At 49.2% G+C, this 22,317-nt stretch overlaps 2 protein-coding genes across 3 annotated transcripts in view; one reads left to right on the top strand and one right to left on the bottom strand.

Moving 5' to 3' along the window:
- Positions 1–4,303: 4,303 nt before the first annotated feature.
- On the bottom strand, positions 4,304–21,315 carry Pla2g5 (phospholipase A2 group V). Its single transcript, XM_020183302.2, has 5 exons — positions 21,170–21,315; positions 9,510–9,559; positions 8,225–8,369; positions 5,414–5,520; positions 4,304–4,864 (listed from the first exon to the last, which is right to left on the bottom strand). Exons 2-5 carry the CDS (start codon positions 9,547–9,549, stop codon positions 4,740–4,742), a joined length of 417 nt encoding a protein of 138 aa, XP_020038891.1. The 5' UTR covers positions 9,550–9,559; positions 21,170–21,315; the 3' UTR covers positions 4,304–4,739.
- Positions 13,066–22,317, top strand: part of Pla2g2a (phospholipase A2 group IIA) — a 28,856-nt gene continuing 19,604 nt past the window's right edge. For both annotated transcript variants that reach the window (XM_074077975.1, XM_020183304.2), the window contains exon 1: positions 13,066–13,266. The gene's annotated coding sequence lies outside the window, so the exon portion shown is untranslated. The remainder of the gene's footprint in view (positions 13,267–22,317) is intronic.

The following is a 22,317-nucleotide window of genomic DNA, read 5'->3' on the forward strand; positions in this document are numbered from 1 at the left end:
TCCCTAACGGTTCCTCCTCCTACTTTCATGTCTTTATTTTTATGTATTTTGATTCCACAGATGGAAGTATGCAATACTTATCTTTCTGTGTGTTTAGTGTGGTTATTTCCAGTTCCATCTGCTTTCTTGCAGAAAACATGATTTCATTCTTCTTAATGACTGAATAATACTTGATTGTTAATATATGCCACAGATTGTAGCACTACTCACGATAGCCAAGCCATAGACTTAACCTTGATGCCCGTCAAAGAGGAATGGATAAAGAAAATGTGGCATGAATTAATATTTTTTAAATATCGAAAGAAGACATCAAGTATTCCCTTTGCAGTGTTTTCATTTATCCATGTAACTAGGCAATTATCATTCTAAATTGAAGAACACTTTTTAGTTAATTGGTCTGTAAAAAATGTTGGGAAAGTTTGTACTACAAACTTCGTGATTCAAGTCCTCAGTAGCAGTGAGATAAACTCCAAGGAGCCACTGCTCAGCCACCCACAGAACCTTCTCTTGTTCCAAGTCCCAGTTGCTGGCAGCTGTTCAGGTCATTTGGTCAATAAGTTAAAGTAACAACCAAGTGAGCACGTTGATGTGTCCCCCAAATCCAAAGGGCCTGCAGGGCATTGTGTGTCCTTCTCAATGAGTTTGGGGGAGGTCAGATGCAGTTTCTTTTGAAAGAGGTGTCAACATGTCCCTGGCCTCGGGACCTCCCCCCACTGGAAATGGCTAACATTCACGAAGGTGTCCTACTCCTGAGTCTAAAGTAGCTGTTTCTTCACAATCACCAGGTCCATCTGGCACGATGACCCCTATGGGATGAACCAGCGTCATACCCTGTGGATGGAGAGATGATGAAGTCGAGGTCCCTCTGGACCAGATCCTGACAGGGACGGAGAATTTCACCAGGCAGAGGGACAGCAAAGGAGAATGCTGGCCCCATGTGCTGAAAGCATGAATTGACAGACAGGTGAAGAGAAGCAGCAGACACTGTGATGGGAGGCGCCTTTGGATGAAGTGCACTCGGCCATCATGCATCTCTAACAGGCAACTGTCTTCTGCCCAGGCAGGCACAGGAGGGTGTCCCTCCTTCAGCTCTTAAGGGACAATTTAAAGCCTGAGTCCATTGTTTTCTTTTATCCAATCTCATAACATTTTTAATTTCCACTACAGTGCTCTATGGCACCACGAAGCCTGTGTAGACAAAGCTCTTGAACAGGGTGTATATAGGTGGTCATTCAAGTAGCTGTTTTATTCCTGCAGGCCACAGAAAATTGGTGCTCCCTTTACCACTAAAGGCCAGTCATTGATGTCTTTTTAAATTTTTTTCAGAAAAAAATTTGGTAGTACTGGGGGTTGAACCCAGGACCTCACACATGCTCGGCAAGAGCTCTACTTCTTAAGCCACGGCACTAGCTCACTAATGCCTTTAAATCTCATGGCAAAAGAAAACCAATTGTAAATTACCCCTAGCAAGTCAGAGAGCCATCCTCAAGCTCTGTGACACATTGACATGGAAGCTTGACACGCGCAGTAGGACGACTGGCTTTGCAAGCTACAAAAGGCCCTTTTTTCTGTGTCTGGTACTACAGCTGGAAGTTAGCAATGCAGACAGTCTAGAAAAGAGGATGGATGTGAAGGGAGTGGGGAGTAAGGACAAGTGGCACCCACAGGGATGGACCAGACCCATGTGGGTCTTGGCATCTTCAGGCCCAGCTGGGCTGCTGCAGCATCCTGCAGGAGATGCAGCCTCCTTCACTAACGGAGCTAAACACACACCTTGTCCCAAAGTCAGAGCAGCTGAAGGAAGAGACCTAGCAGGCTGACACCAGCAAGGCATGTGACAGCAGGTCTGAGCATCTGAGCCATAAGCAGATTTCATGCCTGGCTCTGACGTTCCAAATGCTAAAGGAATACAGCTGCTAATTCACTTCTACCTTCCAAACAAATCACCCACAAAACACCAACCTGGGCCCTGCCAATCCTAAACTCTGTAGGGAAAAGAATTCTGGGAAACATCACGTAGGCTAACATTACACAATCGGTACTTACCATACCCACCCCAAACAAAACAAAATGTTTTCCTTCAATGCCTGTTGAAAGACCTGGCCCAGGTGTCCAGCTCCTGTGTCTGATATTATCTCTGTGTTCCACAGCCTAAGAACACAACTTCCTAATTAGGCAGCTTGCTGCTTCCTTCCCACCTGTCTTCCCTATTACCTGTATGGCCTCGGGCAAAACACTTGGCCTCCCTGAGTTCCAGGGTGACAATAACTGTCTCCCAGGGTGGCTGATCAGGTGTAGTTAGCGTCCAGCACAGGGGAGGGCCTCAGTACACCTGCTGGCCCATTAGCTCACCTTAGCTCTGTCATCCTGCTCTTTCTCCACCAGCTGCTGTCTTCCCTTTTGACCTTTGACTCCTTTCAGTTTGGGGACAGCTATGAGCATCTCCCAAGATCATTTTACAAGTTCAGATGCCAGCAGAGGACTTGTTACCAGTCAGTCTGCTCACGGAGTGCAGATGTGTGTTATCTGCCTGCTTTTATATAAAGATCTATCTAGGGGGTATTTGGGGGTTACTGTGCACATTTTGATGTCTTGGTTTTGGGAGGGATGGCCCCTTTGATGGTGCTCCTGCCAGTGAAGGGGTCAGCAAATCAGGAGAACACCTCTTTCCAGGTTTTGGGGCTCGGTTAGCTCTCAATAGCTCTGCAGACCTTTCACAGCAATGAAGGTGGTTCCAGGGTGGCAATGGCCTTGGTGGTCACCTCCACGGAGGATGAAGCCTAGAGCCCAGACTGACCTCCCAGTGATGGCCTCTAGGATTCTTTTGTTTTTTTGGCATCACTGGGGTTTGAACTCAGGGCCTCACACTTGTTAGGCAGGCGCTCTACCACTTGAGCCACTCCAACAGTCTGGTCTCTGGGATTCAAAGAGGCAGTTAGAGTAGAGAAGAATTGGAGATGGCCTTTGACTAGCATCCAGGGCATCTTCTGAGAACCCCCAGTGTTGGTGAGTCCCTGAAATGCTCTGTGTTCCTATTTTCTCCCTTATTGGATTGAAAACTGTGTGGGATGGTGGCCAGGGCTCAGGGCTTAGAGCCAGAATCTAAGGTCTAATCCTACTTTGGCTGTTGATGTGCTGTTGACTTTGGGAAAGTCTCCTTACCTCTCTGAGCCACAGTTCTCCAGTAGGTGAATGAAGTTCCCTTGCCTATCTGAGCTTGTCTGGATACTCGAGCTCTGAGCCAGGATGCCCAGTGAGAGGGGCTGCCCACAGCTTCTTCCACAGAACTTACCAGAAAACAAAATCCGGACTGGCTCTTGACCTGCACATCATCTAGAATTTCATGACTAATGAGAATTGGCATCTGAAGGAAGTTTCTGATTTCCCCCACAAACCCACTCAAGATTGGATCTGGGAAATGGTTTTGATTTTAACATTTTTGTGAGCAAATTAGGCATTTGAGCCCCACTCTGTTGCATTGTTAAATATAGTCACCAAGTGTACAAAGCACTTGGTGCATTCACGGTAATCTCATAAAGTTAAGTTTTATTTAGAAAATGTTCAACACAGTCTTTAAATATGGATTCTATTTCTCATGTGGTTATTTGGGGTATGTCAGTACAAAGGTCTTTTCTTGAAAAGGACTCTCCTTTGTTTTGCAATCTTGGTATTAGAAGGCCCTTTTGTTTTTAAATAGATAGATGAGTTGGGGTTTTAAATGCCCTTGATAAAAAATGAACCCCATAGCTGAATCCTTTTCTTTTATTTTCTCTTCTTTTTTTTTAAGGAGCTGGGGGTGAGCCCAGGGCCTCACACATGTTAGGCAAACACCCTACCACTGAGCTATACTTCCAGACCCTTGAACACTATTCAAAACTTTTTTTCCCTATTCTGTGAAATCCTAGAACTCCAGCATCCCTGTTTCTGCATTAAGGTGAGTGTTAGGAATCTCATTTATGCTGTAAGGAGCACGGCAATTTCTTTTTCAAAGATACTGCAAGTCAGAGAGGTTCAGTGATGGATCCAAGGCCACACAGCCAGAGAAGCCAGATTGGGACTTGAATGCTGCCCTCCTGGAGCCCACGCTGGCAGATTTGCCTGTTATGTTTTCCCCCCAGCCCTTAAAGAACAATGAAATCCAGCAGTTGGCTCAAAGGACCCCAAAGTTTAAGGAAATGACCCCAAGAGAAGGCTGGAAGCTCATCTCAGAAACCTTTCTTGTGCTTCCTGATCATCTCTCTGTGTCTGAGAGTGTACAGATAACTGTGGGCTTGGTGCCCATGGCAGAGAGAGAGAGACAGAGGCAACCCCCATAGCAGAAGAAGTGCCTGTGTGGATTCAGTAGCCTTGAGAATGAGTTTTATTTAATATCTACATAGCAGATTTATGGAGTCAATTTTGCCTCTACTCCAGGGAAAATTCCCTGGAGGGCCATGGTGATAATGTGATTGCAAAAACCAAAAATTAAGTGCAGATCTAGAAGAGAGCGCTGGGTCCCAGAGGGGCCAACCTCACAAATGGAGGCCCAGTGACCCTGAGACCTGGCCGGCCAAGTCCTGAACCAGGGCCACTCTCTTGGGACTCTCTTCAGGGCCAAGTGTGGCCCTGGGTTTCCTTCCAGCCCACTGGAGCTTGGAGGAAGATGAGATCCAAGCCCTGGAGGTGGCTGTCAGGAATCCACAGAGGGGAACTCCTGCTGTAGGAGAGGTCAGGGTCAGAGAGGCGCTCACAGAGCACCACTAGGAGCAGAAGATGTTGGGGAAGTATCGGTAATGAGGGTTGTAGCTCCACAAATTTCTCTTCAGGCAGTAGACAAGCTTCCGGTCACACTTGCAGAGTTGCACTGGACAGAAGGCCCCATGTTCTGCAAAAGAGACACCAAACGTAGAATGAGGACAGCAAAGATGCACCCTACCAATGCTGATGGCTCAAAGTCAAGTCTGAGGACTGGCTTCTAGTCTGTGCAGACTCCTCCCTAGTGTCTTGCTCTGAGGAAGTTCCTAGCTCCTAAAATGGCAGCATGTTAATCTGATGGAGGAGACACACAGCCTGAGAGTGGAGACCACCTCTGCTCAGAGGAACTGAATCATGACATTTAGTTCCCAGACTTAGCTTGGAACTCAGAGGACCTGAGCGTGAATCTGCTGCACGCTGATAATCCTTTGAGCTTCTGTCTCCCTATGCATAAAATGGGGGAGACCAAACCTTCCCCATATGTATTGGGGGGATCGAGTAAAAGGAAGTCTGGCACCTGGTGGTTGCTGGGTCTAAGCTTTGTCAGTCCTTCCCTGGAGGTCTGATAGAGCTGCAGCAGCCCTGCCCTCTTGTCCCTGCTCTGTCTCCCCAAGACACAGACTGGCTGGCCTCTCGGGCAGCTGAACTCGGCTGACCTGAATGGGAAGCCCAGCCTTACCGCAGGTGACCAGGCCCTGTGCAAATCTGTACTTGTACGACTGTGTCCGTATGCTACAGCCTTCCTCCTCCAACCGCCCGTAACAGTGGTCATGCATCCAACAGCACCTGCCAAAGCAAGAGACTGGGGTCCTGAGTGGAGGGAGGGTCCCCCTCCTGACTCACGCCCTGCGAAAGAGTGCAAGATGAAACCATTTTTATCAGGCCTAAACATAAGGCGAGCCGGGAGTAAACCAAAAGGAGGGTTTGTGCCTGCCTGCCTGAGACCAGAACTTTCCTAAGGATGTCCTTTTTGTCCTATATGTGCCCCATATTGTGCCTAACTTGCCTGTGTGCACAGTTTATTGGAAAAGAAGTTTATCTTTAATGTTCTTTAAGCCTGTGACAATTCAAGAAGATTTTCTGCAAGGAACACTTGCCTAGCAACGGCACCTCCACCAATGAGCTGGCAGCCAGCTCTTGCCTCGGGTCTCCTAGACCAATGAGCTGTGTATCCAAGCGGCTTATGTAAATAATCTCCCTTTTCTGCTAAGAAACACTTCCCCTGGCTTCAGCCTCCTGACTATGCCCATAGTTGGCTATTGCACATGTGTTCCCTCTGTAAGGCCCTGCAGTTCCCAAACCAATGGGATTGTTCTTTGGAGATTACATGTTATTTAGGCTTTCATCCTTAACAAGTGCAAAAATTCAACTCTGTCCTGTGGCAGAGGCCACTTTAGAGGGCGTGGGCTGGTAGAGACAAGATCTGATAATATGACTGAATACTTCCCTCTCTTCTACTAGGGTTGCCACTGGCCAGCAGTTAGCTGACCCCTTTTTCCTCCTGGACTCATAGTCAGTCTACATTTCACAACCTCCCTTGCTGGTGGGTGTGGCCGCAAGTTTAGGCTTGGCCAGGGGACGAGCACAGAAGTGTTACATCCCGTTTCCAAACCTCCCACCCATTTTCCTCTCTTTCTCCATCCTTTGGCTGGATGGAGATGACCCAGCCAAGGAACCTGAGGCCATAGAGCGTGGCTGAGCGACAAGATGGAAGGGGCTCAGGTCCCTGAATCAACATGATTCATGTGGAACTGCTATCTGAGCAAAAAAATGAACTTTTAATATTTCAGGGGTGGCAGGTTGCATTTAAAATTTTGTGGGGGTTACAGAAAAGTTGAGGTCATCCAGGGGAAACACCCAGCTTTCCCTATTATTATACCAGTGTGTTATAATTTCCATTAATATTGAACCAATATTAATGTATTGTTCAATAACTACCAGTTAACTAAGTACTACTACATCATTATTGCTTCATTAGTTGTAAAAAGCTCATAGTTATTTGCTCTCCCTTAGTTTTCACCTAATGTCCTTTATCTGTCCCAGGATTCCATCCTGGTAGCCACCTTACATTTAACTACCATCTCTCCTTGGCGATGTAGATGTCTCAACTTTGCCAGTTTGAGGAACACTGGTTGGGCATTTTGTTGGATGTCCCACTCTTGAGACTTACCTGATTTTTGTTTCATACTAACACTGGGGTGTGGGTCATTTATTTTGTTGCTCAGATTTGTTGCCTTGGGTGTGTTATTTCTTTTAGCCCCTCTTAGTGGTTAAGGCAAAATATGTATGTGTCTATATTAACCCGTGGATAAACACATCTCTATGTATCTTTGTACGTGACCAGCTACATCCAGGTTAACCCTAAGACGCTCACAGTATGCCTCCAGCCCTAATCTGTTACCACATAGCTCATTCTAGCTCTCCCCTTGCTTAGCTGTAAACTCCCATTCCAACAGCGAGGAACTTGGCTCCACTTCCTGCTGTCTGTTTCCCCCAATCCATGTGCTGTATTCTGCTCATCTAGTAGCATCAGCATTGTAAACTGGGTAGGTTGAGTTTCCAATGAACAGCATCTCTCACGCATATTCTAGAACTGTGACACCTCCCAATCTAGAGGTGGAATCTAGGTCCCTTCTTTTTTAAACATTGACACATAATAACTTTGTATGTTTATGGGTACAATGGGGCACTCTGCATATTACTATGGTAATATGAAGTGATCCATCACCCAAACAGCCATCATTTCTTTGTGGTGAGACCATTAGAAAATCCTTCGTGTAGCTCTTTAAAAATATTTATTACATTAAAACTACAGTTACCCTGCTGTGCGAGCCACCTTGCTAGGTAAGAACGTCCAAATTTACTCCTATCTTCTTGTAACTTTGCACCTATAATCTAGGTCTCCTCTCCCTTAAAGTCTTCCTGGATGCACCAAGAAGACAGTGTGAGTGACACTATGGGATTTCTGAGGTTGATGATAAAAAATGTCATCCTCTTTTGTCTTGCAGTTTTGGAGTGTTCGCTGTCAGGACCAAGAGTCACCATGCTGTGAGGAAGTCCAAATATCTTTGCAGAGGCCTCAGTGAAAGGAACAGAGGACCATGGCCCACAACCTGGGCTCCTCACCAGCAGCCAGTGATCACCTGCCAGCCAAGCTGCCCAAGCTGAAACAGAGCAGAGCGTCTGAGTCATTCAACCAAGCCCTACCCAGAAGGCAGATCTGTAAGCCAGCTAAAGGGCGGAAGTTGTTCTAAGCCGCTGTATTAGGACCATTTGTTATGCCGCAATGAACCCAGTGTTGCTGTAGGCCTGAGATCTTGAGACCATCTGGCATTACCCGACATATTTCAGCAAGCCAGTTAACCTCTCTGAGCCTCAGTTTTTCCTAACTATAAAATGGTGCTTGAATGCTCAGTTTCTAAACACACAGATCTGAATGGGATGTGAGAGCAGAGTCCAGAACATAAGGGCAATGATGACATTGACTCACCAATCAGTGCTGTCCTTGGGGGTCCCTCGGCCACCCCAGCCACAGTAACAGCCGTAGAAGCCATAGTTCTTCAGGGCGTTCTGTCCAGTCACCTTCTCGATCATGGACTTCAGGTCAAGCAACCCCCCTGGCACAGCAGGCACACCTGAAAGACAGCCCGAGTCCCTAGGTGACACCTGGCACCCCACTGCAGGCCTACTTCTCAGCACCTCGTGCCCTTTCTCCTGCCCTCTTTTATTTTCCCAATTAGTGGGAGGGGAGCAGAGGTGAGGGCAAAGAGCATAGAGAAGTAGTTAAGAGTGTGAACTTGGGAAAGGAACAGACTTGGGTTCACATCCTGACCTTGCTACTAATTTGAAGTATGGAATTACACTTGATCACCCAGAACCTCAGCTTCCTCATTCAGGAAATGGGGGTCTAAAATTAGCACCCACCTCTTGAAGTTGTGGTGAGGGCACACTGTGAGAGCCTGGGAAATATTAGTGCGTTTCCATGGTTATCGTGCGAAGCAGGCAGACAGAGCTTCCTGCTTCTCCTGGCAGTTCTCCCTTCTCCCTCACCCCATCATCTGACACAAGAACATAGAATGTTCTAGAACATAAGGCATAGAATGGGAACTTCAGAAATCCCTGAAGCCAGCCCCTCACCTTGCAAATTGGGAAACTGAGGTGCCCTCTAAGTCTGGAAGGACAGTAGTGTGTCCAGGAGTTCAAAGGCTGTGAGCCCTTGGCTCTCCCTGTCCCTGTCCTCCAGTTCCTGCTGGGATCTCCAGAGATCTAGCAAGATGTCAAGGGCCAAAGCAACTGTCAGGGGGCCGTGTGTGGGGTTGCATGACTGCAGCAGGACAGCCTAAAGCCAGGTGTGAGTCACCTCCCAGTCAGGAGGTAACTTAGGGCTGGAATAGGCCTGAGCAGAGGGCAACCCAAGAATCATGGGCTGGAATATTTTAATAAGGTCTTGTGGTGTTTCATTTTGTTTTACATCCCAGGAAAAAAATCTGCCTGCCACATTTGTAAGCCATATAACTTCACGGTGACAACCTTTACACCTCAACTTACAATGTATGAATCGTCCCACAGTCCTCTCTGCTCACAGTGCCATCCTGTATCAGAGAGGACACAGAGGCTCGGGGAAACCAAAGCTCTTGATGGTGTCTACATCTGCGAGGTAAGTGCAGAACTGAGATTCAACCTCAGGTCTCTACCACCTCAAAGACTGGTCTCCTTTCTATCCCCTACCTCCTTTCTACTCCTACAGGGAGGAAGGTCATGGGGCCAGCACTTACTACAAGCCAGGAACCAAGCCAGGGTGAGGAGGCCCTTCATCTCTGGGGTTCTGGAAAAGAAAACACATCCCATGACGGGTCTGTCATTCATTGCTCCAAGACCCTACCTATTCCAGTGCTAGTAATAAATTCCCCACCCCTGCCAGAAAAGATTAGGCAAAAGCCTCTAGGAGTGGATCACTCCAAGGTCACTGGAGGCCAGGGGCATAGATGGAAGTATTCGTGGGGACGCTGTGTCCACCAGAGGTGGTAGGGAACTCTCCCATCACAAATGCATCCAACCAGAATGTCCTGACACACTGTCTTCTGCAGTAAATGTCTGAAAGGTCCTAGAGAAATAGGCGGGGGTCTTCATGGAAGTTGGTGGCATAAATGAAGGTCAGGAATTGACATGCTGTTGAAGGAGCTGGGGAGAAAACAGTGCTGGTCACCGAGCAGGGGCTGCTGAGGACAAGCAAAAGGGAGCTGGCGTTTGTGCCTCGTGCCCCGTTCTGTCATGGGGCTGCAGCCTCCTGTGCTCAAGGCTGACTTTCCTGCTAGCTCTCTGAAGGCACAGGCTGGCTATCTCCCCTCCACCCCACCTCTGAGAACAGTGCCCAGCCAGGATGGGTGTTCAGGAATGGAGCCCAGCACCCACGCTGTGTCAGGGCATTTCTAGGCCTCCTGTGGCTTCTTTGGGGCCCCAGGAACTTTGTGGACCTTTGGGAGATAGACCCCTTTCCTCAAAAACATCTGCCACACATACCCTGCATTGGAAGAAGGACGAACACTAATCAGGCTGAGGTCATTGTTATAATTCTTTACTATTATATTCATTTTTCTCCTGATTTTAAGACAATTTAAAATTGTAGCATTTCCTGGGTCCTAGGCACTGTGTCTACCTAAACAGTAAGTGACATGGGCATTTATGACAGCCTGGCAGGTGTCATTGTCCCTGTTTGCTGATGGGAAAACCAAGGCTCAGAAAGCTCAAGGAACTTGCCAGAGATCACACAGCCAGTAAGGAATGGAGGCAGGACTCTGACCCAGACCTTAAGCCCCTCATTGCACCGCGCAGCCACCCCTCCCCAAGGAGCGAATCCTTCAAATGCAGGGGGTTCTGACCCTTCCCGTAGTCTACCCCCTAAGGCTTCCCTTCTTAAGATCTTTCTTTGGCAAAAACATCCACCATTGGCCCTCAGTCTGAAAGTAATCACGGCCAAAAGGCAGAGGCAATTCCACGTGTCTCAAGTGGCCACCTGACTCCAATTTGGCCTCTCAGAGGCTCCTTACCAACAACTGCCTGCTTCTTTGCCCTCCCAGGATCCCACAGTCCTGTTTATCCACAGCTGCTCAGCTGCCATGGTCTGCCAGCTTTTCCCCTCTGGTGCCACACTGTCTCCAGGATCCCAAGTAGAGGGGTCATTGTGCCAGTGCTCTGCCCCAACTCCTGGCACCTCCCAAGGCCTGGCCTTCAAACGCACAGCTTCAGATTCCCTGGGGTCTTGGCTACTGGGATGGCTTTTGTCCAGCAGCGCCTCTGAGTTCCAAGAACATTCCTGAGGTTCTGACCACCTCTAGCTTCTGCTCTGAAGGCTCTGAGCAGACAGGTAGATAGCCTTAGACCCCATCTTCCCACCCCCCCAGTCTTTCTCCATTGCTTCTTGGTGCTGCAACAGGGTGAAGCCACCAACTACCACTTACTAGGCAACGCCAATGGCCAGACCCACCCATATTACTTCCAAACTATCAGTGACCATGGCAAGTAGATGTGTCTGTCCCCTTAAACAGTTGTTTGTTGAATGAGTAACAGATTCAGATTCAGGAAGTTGAAGCTCAGATAAGTGAAATGAGTTGCCCAAAGGTTTAGCCCAAGAATCTTTCCTTCTGAAGCAGGATAGACCAGAGAAACTGAGGCATGGGAAACAGCAGACAGGAATTTACAAATAAGCATTGTACTAATGAAAAGCTCAACTAAAACCATATAAATACTCTTCTTTGCCTTAAGCATTACACTCCCTGAACAAAGTGCAACATTTACTAAAAAGAAAAAAGTGGAAAAAGAGCAACTCTCTCCCTCTGGCCTTGCCCGCTTGCCCAAAAGTAATTAGTGCCCTTTGAAAACTGAGCAACGATATCTTTTTTTTTTTTCTTTTTCTTTTATTATTCATATGTGCATATAAGGCTTGGTTCATTTCTCCCCCTGCCCCACCCCCTCCCTTACCACCCACTCCGCCCCCTCCCTCTCCCTCCCACCCCCTCAATACCCAGCAGAAACTATTTTGCCCTTATTTCTAATTTTGTTGTAGAGAGAGTATAAGCAATAATAGGAAGGAACAAGGGTTTTTGCTGGTTGAGATAAGGATAGCTATACAGGGCATTGACTCACATTGATTTCCTGTGCGTGGGTGTTACCTTCTAGGTTAATTCTTTTTGATCTAACCTTTTCTCTAGTACCTGTTCCCCTTTTCCTATTGGCCTCAGTGAGCAAGGATATCTTAACAAAAGACTTATTCTGGGGAAGAACACCTGGGAAAATGACTCCTCTGGGCACAAAAAGTATTTACCAAGATGACACCTATCTTAGAGGGAGCATCCTTTGAAGCCTCTGGTCCCCACTGATAAAACAGTGTCACAGCAAAAATGATAAACTATAGCAGGTGTCAGAACAAAGAAGAGCACTCTTTCCTAAGGCAAATGTGAGCCAAACTCCCAACCTACTGTTTCAGCATAAATACGCCCGATGTTAGAGCACTCACTGCACCTGTCATCACGTGTGCCCGTACCCATGTCTGGGCTGTGTATTATCTTTCTATCTTTCCTTTGCTTTGCTTTACTAATAAACTTTCCTGGTCACTATCTTGATGTGTCCTAAAATTCTTTTTTGTGACAACATCACGGACTCGGTACCAAGGGCCAGGTGGAGGCCTCCTCCCTTTTGGAGGCCTCATCTCTGGAGCGTTGCTGGTTCTGGTAACACTTTGACTCTACTCACTGCCTCTGAGCAACCCCTGTGCATTAAACATGGTTCTTATTTTCTACTCTTTGGTGGCACTGGGGTTTGAACTCAGGGCCTCACGCTTGCTAGGCTGGTGCTTTACCATGTGAGCCACTCCACCAGCCCTTTTTTGCTTTAGTTATGTTTCAGGTGGGGTCTCCTGTTATGTGTCCAGGCCCAGCCTCAGACTGTGATCCTCAAACCTATAGCCTCCCATGTAGGATGACAGGCATGTGCCACTGTCTAACTTGTTGGTTGAGATGGGGTCTTGCTAACTTTGCCGGGGCTAGCCTCAAAAGGCAATCCTCCTGATCTCCGTCTCCTGAGTAGCCTAGATGACTGCCATGAACCATTGCGCCTGGCCTTTTACTTTCTGTCTTTCATGGTGCTTTGACACTTTCAGGTCATCTTCCTTCTGGCTCTTGCTAAGCAGGGAAAGACTGGCTCTTGATAGGGTTAATTAATTCCTAGAGACAGCAAAGGACTCCCCTGGGAGCATTCTGTCCACACGTAAACCAACCAATCCAAGCTTTTATCCCACCCTCTACTTTATCTCACCCTCACAGTCCAGCCAGGGTTCCGCTAGACTAAGTCACCCCAGACCAGGTCCAGACAACTAGGGAAGCCTGAAGCCACTGTAGTGATCTGAACTGGACAGTTCCAACCTGCCTTCCCTGCCAGGCTTTTCACTCAGAAATCTGCTGCTGCTTCTGTACCTGACCCCTGTGAGACTCCCCCATGTGACTCCACGTGGCCTGCTGCAGCCCTTCTCCTGGAACTGTAAGTAACACTCTTAAATGGCAGCTGTTTTCTGATCTGTTGGCCTCAGCGTACCTGAATAAATAAACACCCAGCCGCACACCAGAGCTCCCTGGGCCCGGGCTGTTGGGGCAAGGGCACAGCCAGAGGCCTCTACAAATGAGTCTGAAAGAGTAAGGACAACATCAGGCGCCTGTGGCTCGCATCTATAATCCTAGCTACGCAGGAGGATGGTGGCTCGAAGCCAGCCCCGGCAGATAGTTCTTAAGACCCTATCTTGAAAAATCCCATCACAAAAAGGGCTGGTGGAGTACTCAAGTGGTAGACTGCCTGCGTAGCAAGCGTGAGGCCTTGAGTTCAAACACTGTGGTAATAGAGGCCTTGGAACAGCTGCCCTGGAGCCCAAGGCAGGTCCCCAGGAAAGGGATGTGGTATTGTCTATTTTTATCAAATGACCACAGAGGAGTGTGAGCCCAGACAGCCACAAGATAATTTCAGAGTGGAGTCAAGGCCATAGTAATGAGAGGTGGACAGGACAGAGACAGACTGATGGAAGCATAGAGAAGGATGTGGAGGCTGGGGAGTGGCCAGGTCACCCAAGGGACAGCCCCCCCCAAGCCTCCATGTTGAAGTCCCTATGCTCCAAGGACCCCCCAGATCACATCTCCTGGCTGGAACGGACCAATGGCACCAGGCCCCACTGTCCAGGTGGCCACTGAAACCTCTCTCAAGATATGAAGGAGGCCATATATGGGGCCACCCTCCCTCAGTCCTGCTCCCCACCAAGGGGCTAGGGGTCTCCTTTCATGGCCCCTCTCTGGTCCCTGCTCCCTGTACCCACACTGGGCAAAGGTAGCCCCGAGGATGATATTCTCACCAGTGAGTGCCTCTCTGTCCTCAGGCCTGCAGAAGAGGCAGTGGCTGGGCCTGCCAGGTTTTAAGGCTGCTCTGTCACCTCCCACACTCCTGTCTGCGCCGGCTCCAAGCTGGTTCGCTCATGCAGGAAGCCCCTTCCCCTCAAGACCCCTGGGCATTTTTCCCTCTCTCTGTATTTGGAAGCTGCTCTCTCCCGAGGCAGCTCACAGTCCTGAGTGGTTTTCAGAGGAGGAGCTGGCTTGGGCCACTCATGGTTCAGGACCTTCTCTGCCAGGGACTGGGGCCCTGGAATCCCCTCCCTTCCTCCCACTACAGCAGGTCTTTGTGGAGTCCCCAGCCCTGGGCTCCTTGTGGTTTTCCCAGCCCACAGCGCCTGCTCTTATTTCATTCTGCCTCTCTCTGCCCCAACCCAGAGACAGCCATGGGAGCTGGGCAGCACCCCCCGACCCCCTGCTCTTCCTGTCATTCCTAACCTGCCAGCCCCAATGCTCTCCAGAGCCTATAAACCCCTCTGGAGATGATGCAGACTACTGCCTACCTGTCCAGCTGGTACCTGCCTTTTGGCACTTGACTCACTATTGAATTCCTGCGTTTCTTCCCTATGGGAAGGGGGAGGCACTGGGCTTGCAGATGGAGAGGTACAAACTGCAATCCAGATTAGCCACTAGGTAGCTGTGTGACCCTGGCAAGTCACTACACTTCTTTGTTTCTTCACGTGAAACCTGAAGACAATGACCCCCCCCATCCCAGAGGCTCCTGGTGAGAAGAGCACCGTACAAAGTGAGGCATATTAAAATAATGTTGGGGAGGGAAGCATGTGGTTTAATGGGCAACATTACAGGCTTTATGTCAGCTCCAAATCCAGAGTTCAAATCCTGACTTCTCCACCATTGACTGTAACAACACCTCAGGGCTGATTTGTTTCTTGCCTCAGAGAGGCATGAACTAAATGAATTAATGCACGAACTACCCTTAGAGTGGTGGGGCAAATGCAGAATAATGCTAATAAATAAATGACAACTAACCTTCTGGAATGTTCTCACAGGACATAGTCAGCTGCTGTTATTCTCCATTTTTTCTTTTTTTGTATTGGATATTTTTTAGATAGGGTCTTGAGAACTATTTGCTGAGGGCTGGCTTTGAACCGTGGTCCTCCCGATCTCTGCTCTCTGAGTAGCTAGGATTACAAGCATGGGCCTCTGGCACCCAGCCTGTTATTCTTCATTCTGCACTTCTGTGATTCCCTCACATTTTTTTGGGAAGGCTTGGAGTGAGCTATGGCCTCTTCTTACTGCCAACTTTGCTCCTTCCTCCTGTCCCTGTCCCCTCAGCGTCAGGGAGGAGACCCTCCTCTAGGCCCCAGGAATACTTCTCTCCCTAGGACCCAGCCACTGAGCTCCCTAGGAGCCCAGGAAGTCAACTCAAGGCAGAGCTCTTCACTAAGCAGCTGTCCCATGCCTGCGCTGCTGGGAACAGATGGTAAGGGCACTGAATGAATATGTGCTGTGGCCAGTGGTGACAGTGCCATGGTGTAGAATCCTGTGGGTTCTGCACTTTCATTTCTCCTTCTTGACCAATTCCCTTCTCCACCCATGAGCACCCACCTCACCATCCCAAACCAGACAAAACCGAGCCCAAACATGAAACACAAAACCAGGAAGTCCTCTGTTCCCAGTGACCTCTTCCTCTAGCTTTCATTTTCCTCAGAAAGCTAAATTTCTGCACAGAGGCCTCCACCTCTGCATCACCCACTCTTAACCTTTTGGATCTTGGCTTCTACTGCCATCCTAAGTCTGCAATTAGGGATTCCATCAGCCCGGGATAGCCTACACTTGGGGTTCATTCCTCAAGTGGCCCACCTCCAAGACCACCACCTCCAAGACTACCACCTCCAAGCTCCCTCAGCTCTGGCCTTCACAAGGCCCACAGCAGGCTGCACCCCTGTCCTCTGCCCTGCCCACTCCTCCTAGAGGTGCAGCCTGCAGGTGTGACTTGTTTCTTTTTCTGGGGACCTGCCCTCGGAGCCTCTTTCTCTCCTTCACCCTTCCTGGGTGAGCTCACCTGTGTCAGGGATTCACTCCTGGGTGTCCAGGGGGTGAGGTTTGCTGCTAGTCTTGACTCAACAAGCAATAATGAAAAAATGACAGAATTCAGGCACAAGACAAAGGCACAATGCTGGGCGGAAGAACCTGAGTTTCGAGTCACACACATATGGATTCAAATCTTCATGTCACCTCTGACTACCAGAGCGAGTTATTTTACCTCCTGGAGACTGTTTTCTCATTATGAACTAGAAGAATGCTACAAGCAGCCTGACTTCATAGTGATAATCCAAGGAGATGAATAAGGCAGGCAGAGGGTGCCTGACACCATTTTTTTTTGTGGTACTGGAGTTTGAACTCAGGGACTTTGTGCTTACAGAGCCACGCCTCCAGTTCAATTTGCTCTGGTTATTTTTGAGATGGGGTTTCTCAGACTATTTTCCTGGGGCTGGCCTCAAACAGAAATTCTCCCCAATCTCAGCCTCTCAAGTAGCCAAGATTATAGACGTGAGCCACTGGCACCGGCTGCCTGGCACCTTTGCTGCTATATCTTCCCACAAAGCTGAGCACCTCATGAGGGTAAGCAGTGTCTACTTCCCCTCTGTGTCCAGGAAGAGGCTGCTGAGCGAATGCATGACTCCTCCTCCTGGGTCACCTTACTGCCCCAGGTCACACCTCAAACGTCATATACATGTATGTATGTATTTAGTCAGAACAGGTCCTGCTCTGAGACCTCCACAGCTGTGCCAATACGCACAAGGACAGCTCAGCGATCATGTGTGTGACCCTAATTCCAGTACCTGTCACATCATAGATGCAGTGATGGCAGAAGCATGGTGCCTGGAGCAAGAGCGCTAGCTGTCCACTCCCAGAGGGTGCTCCCAGAGCTGAGCCCTGTTCGGGGCGGGTCTGGGGCCAGGAGATGGGCTGGAGGGCAGTGGGCTGACAAATTTGGGAAGGTGGCTCTGAGCACCTGGTGGGTCTCCAAGTCTCTGAAGGGCTTTTGGGGGGGAAAGGAATGGGAACTCTCCATGTGACTCTGGATTGTAGGACCAACACCAGTCACACTAGCTCTAAGGAGCCTGGGGAGAGTGTGGTGGTCCCAGGGGAGTTTCCTGTCCCCAGAAAGCGCTTTTCACTTTACCATCTCTCAGGCACAGAATTGTAGCGTGGGAGGAAGGGACAGTGTGGGTGGACATGCCTATTAAAACACATGGAGTCAGCTGTACCCATTAGGAAGCCTACGTGCTATTCTGTAAAAAGTGTGAAAAAGTGTTCTACCAAGATTTTTGAAAAAGAAGAAGAACAGGGAGCCCTCCAGGTGCCGCAAGGCCTGGAGGGAGCTGTGGAATGCTTCATCCTCCAGCCCTCGGCCCTCAGACCCACTCCCAGCCCCCGACATTTTATTCATACCAGAGCCATGGTCCAGGGTGTTGCAAAGAGCAACGTCCATGGAGTGGGAACAGCAGGATGTTCCACGGCAGGGTATCTGACCCGCTCTGGAACCTTCCAGGCCTTTCTACTGAGGTTGCTGCACCCAGAATGCTTAACAGCCATGGTGATTTTGAGTTATTATCCTTGGGGTCTCCCCTTAAATGCCACCTCTTCCAGGAGGCCCTCCTTGACCACCTACCCAAGGCCATCCTGTTTCTTCCCTTCTAAACACTATTTGTTTCCTCATTCATGACGTATGCCCTGCTGTCTTCTTACAGGATGTGAGCATCTCAGGGTAGGAGCCTTGTCTGTCCTGTTACAATATAAAACATGATATGATAAATATGATATAATTGCCAGCTGGCACAGAGCCCAACAAATACCAGGCGGTTGACACTTATTTATGGGGTGTAAGATCACTTGTCTGGATGAAGCCATTAAGTCTGGAGGAAGCAGTGGCTCCATCTGGGTTGAGCTGGCGTGGGAACTGACCACTTGCCCTAGTGATCCTCTAGTCCTCCCTGGGTGGTGGTTTATGGTGCGTGTACAGTTTGCATGGATGTTACAACCACAGCTCACTCGTGGGCCCAAATGCACTGCTCGTTTACAACTTGGCTAAAGGTCAAACACATACTCAACAGCAAGTGTGTTTCTTGTTTTATCTTTGAAAAGTCTAAGCAGTTAAACTGTCCACTTTCAAGAAAGATACCACAAGGCTGAGCGTGGTGTCATACACCAGGTACTCGGGAAGCAGAGGCAGGAGGAGCTCGAGTCCAAGGCCAGCTCGTGCAAAGTTAGTTAGACCCTATCTCAAAAATAAAACCCTAAACAAAAGTGGTAGATTGCTTGCCTAGCACGCACAGGTCCAGAAACACACAAAAAAGCATGCACATACGCGGGTGCCTGTAATCCTGGCTACTCAGGAGGCAGAGATCAGGATTGTGGTTCAAAGCCAGCCTGGACAAATAGTTCTGTGACACCCTATCTCAAAAATACCCATCACAAAAAATGGGCTGGTGGAGTGGCTCAAGGTGAAGGCCCTGAGTTCAAACCCCAGCACTGCAAAAAAGAAGTATGCGTAATACACACATATATGCACACATACACACCACAGACTAGCCTTCCTTTCAGTCTTGTTTCTCTTGGTCCCTCCATCTAGAATGTTCCTTGCTCTCTTCTCTAACCAGCAAAGCCTACTTATCCTCGCATGTTCCTTTTGGAGGAAGGAGAAACCTTAGAACAGGCTACTGCTCTGCCTGGTAAGGTCTCGAAAGGCGCCCAAGGTCCTAAGCTTGTAAGCTGAGACCTCCACAATTCCCACTGTCCACTCCTGTCTCAATCCCAGTCTAACCGAGTGACCACTGCTCCGGCAGTGCCTGTGGTCAGAGTTCCAGCCCGGCCCTACAGGGAACAGACCCAAAGCCCGCCCCATGGGCCAATGGGGCAGCATCTGTCAGCAAGCAAGGGGACAGGCAGAGGCCTTCAGAATGACCTGGGCACTGGAATGACATTTGAACTCTGTCCCTGGGCCTCTCTCCGTGGGTGCTGTCTCTGCTCTCTCTCTTTCCCTCCCTCTCTCTCTCTCCCTCCCTCCCCACTCATCTTTCTAGAGTTCCCGTACTTATCCTTCCCTGACCTGAGTATCAAGCGAACGCCTAGTGCTGCCAGGCTCTGCTCCAGACTCTGGGAGACAGTGATGAACAAAACAGTTGGGCGCTCCACCCTCAGGGCAGACCTGGTGTTCTAGTGGGAGGAGACAGGGACAGACAAGTAAAGAAGTAAAATACATGGTTTGTCATGACTTGGTAAGTGCTACGGAGGAAAATAAAGCTGGGAAGGGAGATGGGAGTGGAGTGTGTATGTGTGAGGGTTCTGTTGATGGTAGAAGCAGCCACTTTAAATAGCTGGCCAGGAAAGATCTTGTTAAGAAGGTGACACCTGAACAAAGCCACGCAGGAGGTGAAGGAGCAGGCTATGGGATAGCCTAGGGAAGAATGTTTCAGACAGGAGAAGAGTACGTGCAAAGGCCCTGCGGTAGGAGCTGTCCCTTGAGGAGGGTTCATTCATCTATATCCCTGGAAGTACCCAGGCTGCATGCCACAGCCTGGGCCCCAGAAAGAAGTTTGTTGAATGACTAATAGAAATAGCTAATACTTATTAAGCACAGATACCATGCTAAGTTCTTTACATAACTTAACTCACTTTATCCTTAAAAAAGATCCTAGGAGGTAGCTACTACTATCATCTTTTTGAGTTGTTTGGCCTAAAGTTACCTCTGTGCATATTTTAAGGTTGGCCCAAGGATTTCCCTGTAGATAGTGAACTAAACCCACCTTGATAGGCAGTCAGACCTTTCTTAGTAGGCAAGTCTAACCTACCCTTGGAGGAGCCTGAATTCCAGCCAACCACAAGGCAGCCAAGTGTTCAAACTCTGTGAAAGACATGAGCTGTAGCCGATCAGGCTGTCACTACCTCCTTTCCAAAGGGTTCCCATGGGGTAGGGTGGAGCATTCCAACCCATGTTTGGTGCTGAGTACTGCCCAACAAAATCACAAACGAAAACAAAACACAAATTAGTATCTGCAACAATAGATTTCTTGTGATTTTTCTCTTTTCACATGTACCCTGAAAATTAGAACACTGAGGCTCAGCTGGGCAGGGCTCACGCCTGGAATCCTAGCTACTCAGGAGGCAGAGATCAGAAGAATTGTAGTTGGAAGCCAAACGCCAGGCAAATAGTTCCTGAGACCCGATCTTGGAAAAAAAAAACCAAACCCATCACATAAAAGGGCTGACAGAGTGGCTCAAGGGGTAAAAACACCTGCCTTGCAAGTGTGAGGCCCTGAGTTCAAACCCCAGTGCTGTCAAAAAGAAACACTGAGGCTCAAAGAAAAAGAACCTCCCTGCACCGTGTGCGTGTGTGTGCATGTGTGTGTGCGTGTGTACCACACAGCTGGTCCTTAGTTGAACCTGATCAACTAAGTTGACTCCAAGGCCATATTTACTTAGCCCCAAGCTAAACTGCCTTCCAAAGAGGGACCCAGGGAGTTGAGGACCAGCCAGAGAGAGGAAGGAAGGGAGGGTGAAAGGAGAAAGAGCTCCTAATGGGAGCCAGGAATCTCCCAGCCTGCCTCTGGATCCTTTGTGCTCGCAGGCACACAGTGGACACTCACAGCTTAAGGGACGTTACACAGAGGGAGACAATTCCTTTTCCCACAGGAAATGTTTTCTTGTGGTTAAGTTTAAAAAGAAATCCAGGCAAGGCCTCAGATGAGCATAAACTCACTCCATCCATGATGCTGGCTCTGCACCCTCTTTTAGGAATGACCTGGGTAACCTTCCTGTTAGGCATGGCCTGGCTTTAACAACTGCTCTCCTTCTCCCCACCCCACCCTATCTGATACCCTATGCAAAAAGGACCCCAGCAGCTCTAGGGAGAGTCTTTGGCCAAGGGCCATGCCCCCACCCCTTCCCGGGATCCCTCTTGGGCTCTCCAGACCTCACCTGCTCCATCTTCCCCTCTCCAGCTCATGTGTCCTCCCTGGTTTGTACCATTCCCTGCCATCACTGACCTGTATGGCCTGGCTTCAGATCCTGCCCCTGGGGTCTGGCCCCATGAGCAGCCTTGTTGGGCAGAGCCTGGAGCCCCAGGCTGCTGGCCTCCAGCCAGAACACTGGGCCCAGAACAGGCTCTGGATCTGGGGAGCAGACTCCCGGCTTCCACAATCTTACGTTGTGTAGATGAAGATGGGCCTGCAGGTGACAAAGAGAAACTTCTGTCCAGCCAGCCACTTGTCACCCTGCTCAGCCCCCAGCTGCCTTCACAGTGGCAGGAAGTCGAGCAAAAATGGAGCCTGGCATTGGCTCTCCTGCTACAGGGGCCCGGGCAGTCCCCCAGCACATTCCAGTGCGGGTGGACTGAGTCTGTTATCCAGGTCACAGCCTTATCCACTTCCCAAGCTTCTGCTAATCCCTTCGTGCCCCATGGCCCCCACCTCAGTCCTGTGCTCAGAACCTCCCTAGCCTCTGACAGCCTGCTAAGTGTCTGACTATTTGAGGACGTGGGGGACTTGCAGTCTTGGCTGGTTCAGGAGAATGGATACAGAGACCTGGACTGGAGGAAAACAGATAAGGGTTGCTGGGCCTACAGGGGAACAAAGACACTTCTAAAAGTGAGCTCTGAGAGGAGCGACCAGTGGACAGAAATGCACTGTCCAAAAATTATAAGGGCTAAGAGCATGGCCCAAGTGGTAGAGCACTTGGGTTCTCTGGGTTCAAATCCTAGTACTGCACCAAAAAAAAAAAAAAAAAAGTATAAACATTATTTCCTGCAAAGCTGCTGGGCACTGGTGTCTGGCTGGCAGTCAGAGATGCATAAGGCGAAGCGCTTGCCCTTGGGGAGTTAGGGGTTCAATCATGGAGCCTGTGACTAAGCTAGCAAAAACATGGCAGAAGTGAGGGACAGATCAGCCCAGAGCAACAGCCCAGAGAGGGCCGGGATTAATCACAGCAGCCACAGCGATGGTCACGGTGTTAACACACATGTGTCGGAGACTTCCTGAGCGCCAGGAACTGTGCTAAACACTGCCTCTGGTTTATCCATGTATCACAGACGCCAAGAAACAAGCACCGTTCGGACAGGTGGCTCTGTTCAGACTGGTGTCCTAGTGTGACTGGTCCTTGATATAATAAAATGTTAAATCTTTTTCTTTCTCATGGC

Source organism: Castor canadensis, chromosome 7 (genome assembly GCF_047511655.1).
Source record: "Castor canadensis chromosome 7, mCasCan1.hap1v2, whole genome shotgun sequence".
Lineage (NCBI taxonomy): Eukaryota > Metazoa > Chordata > Mammalia > Rodentia > Castoridae > Castor > Castor canadensis.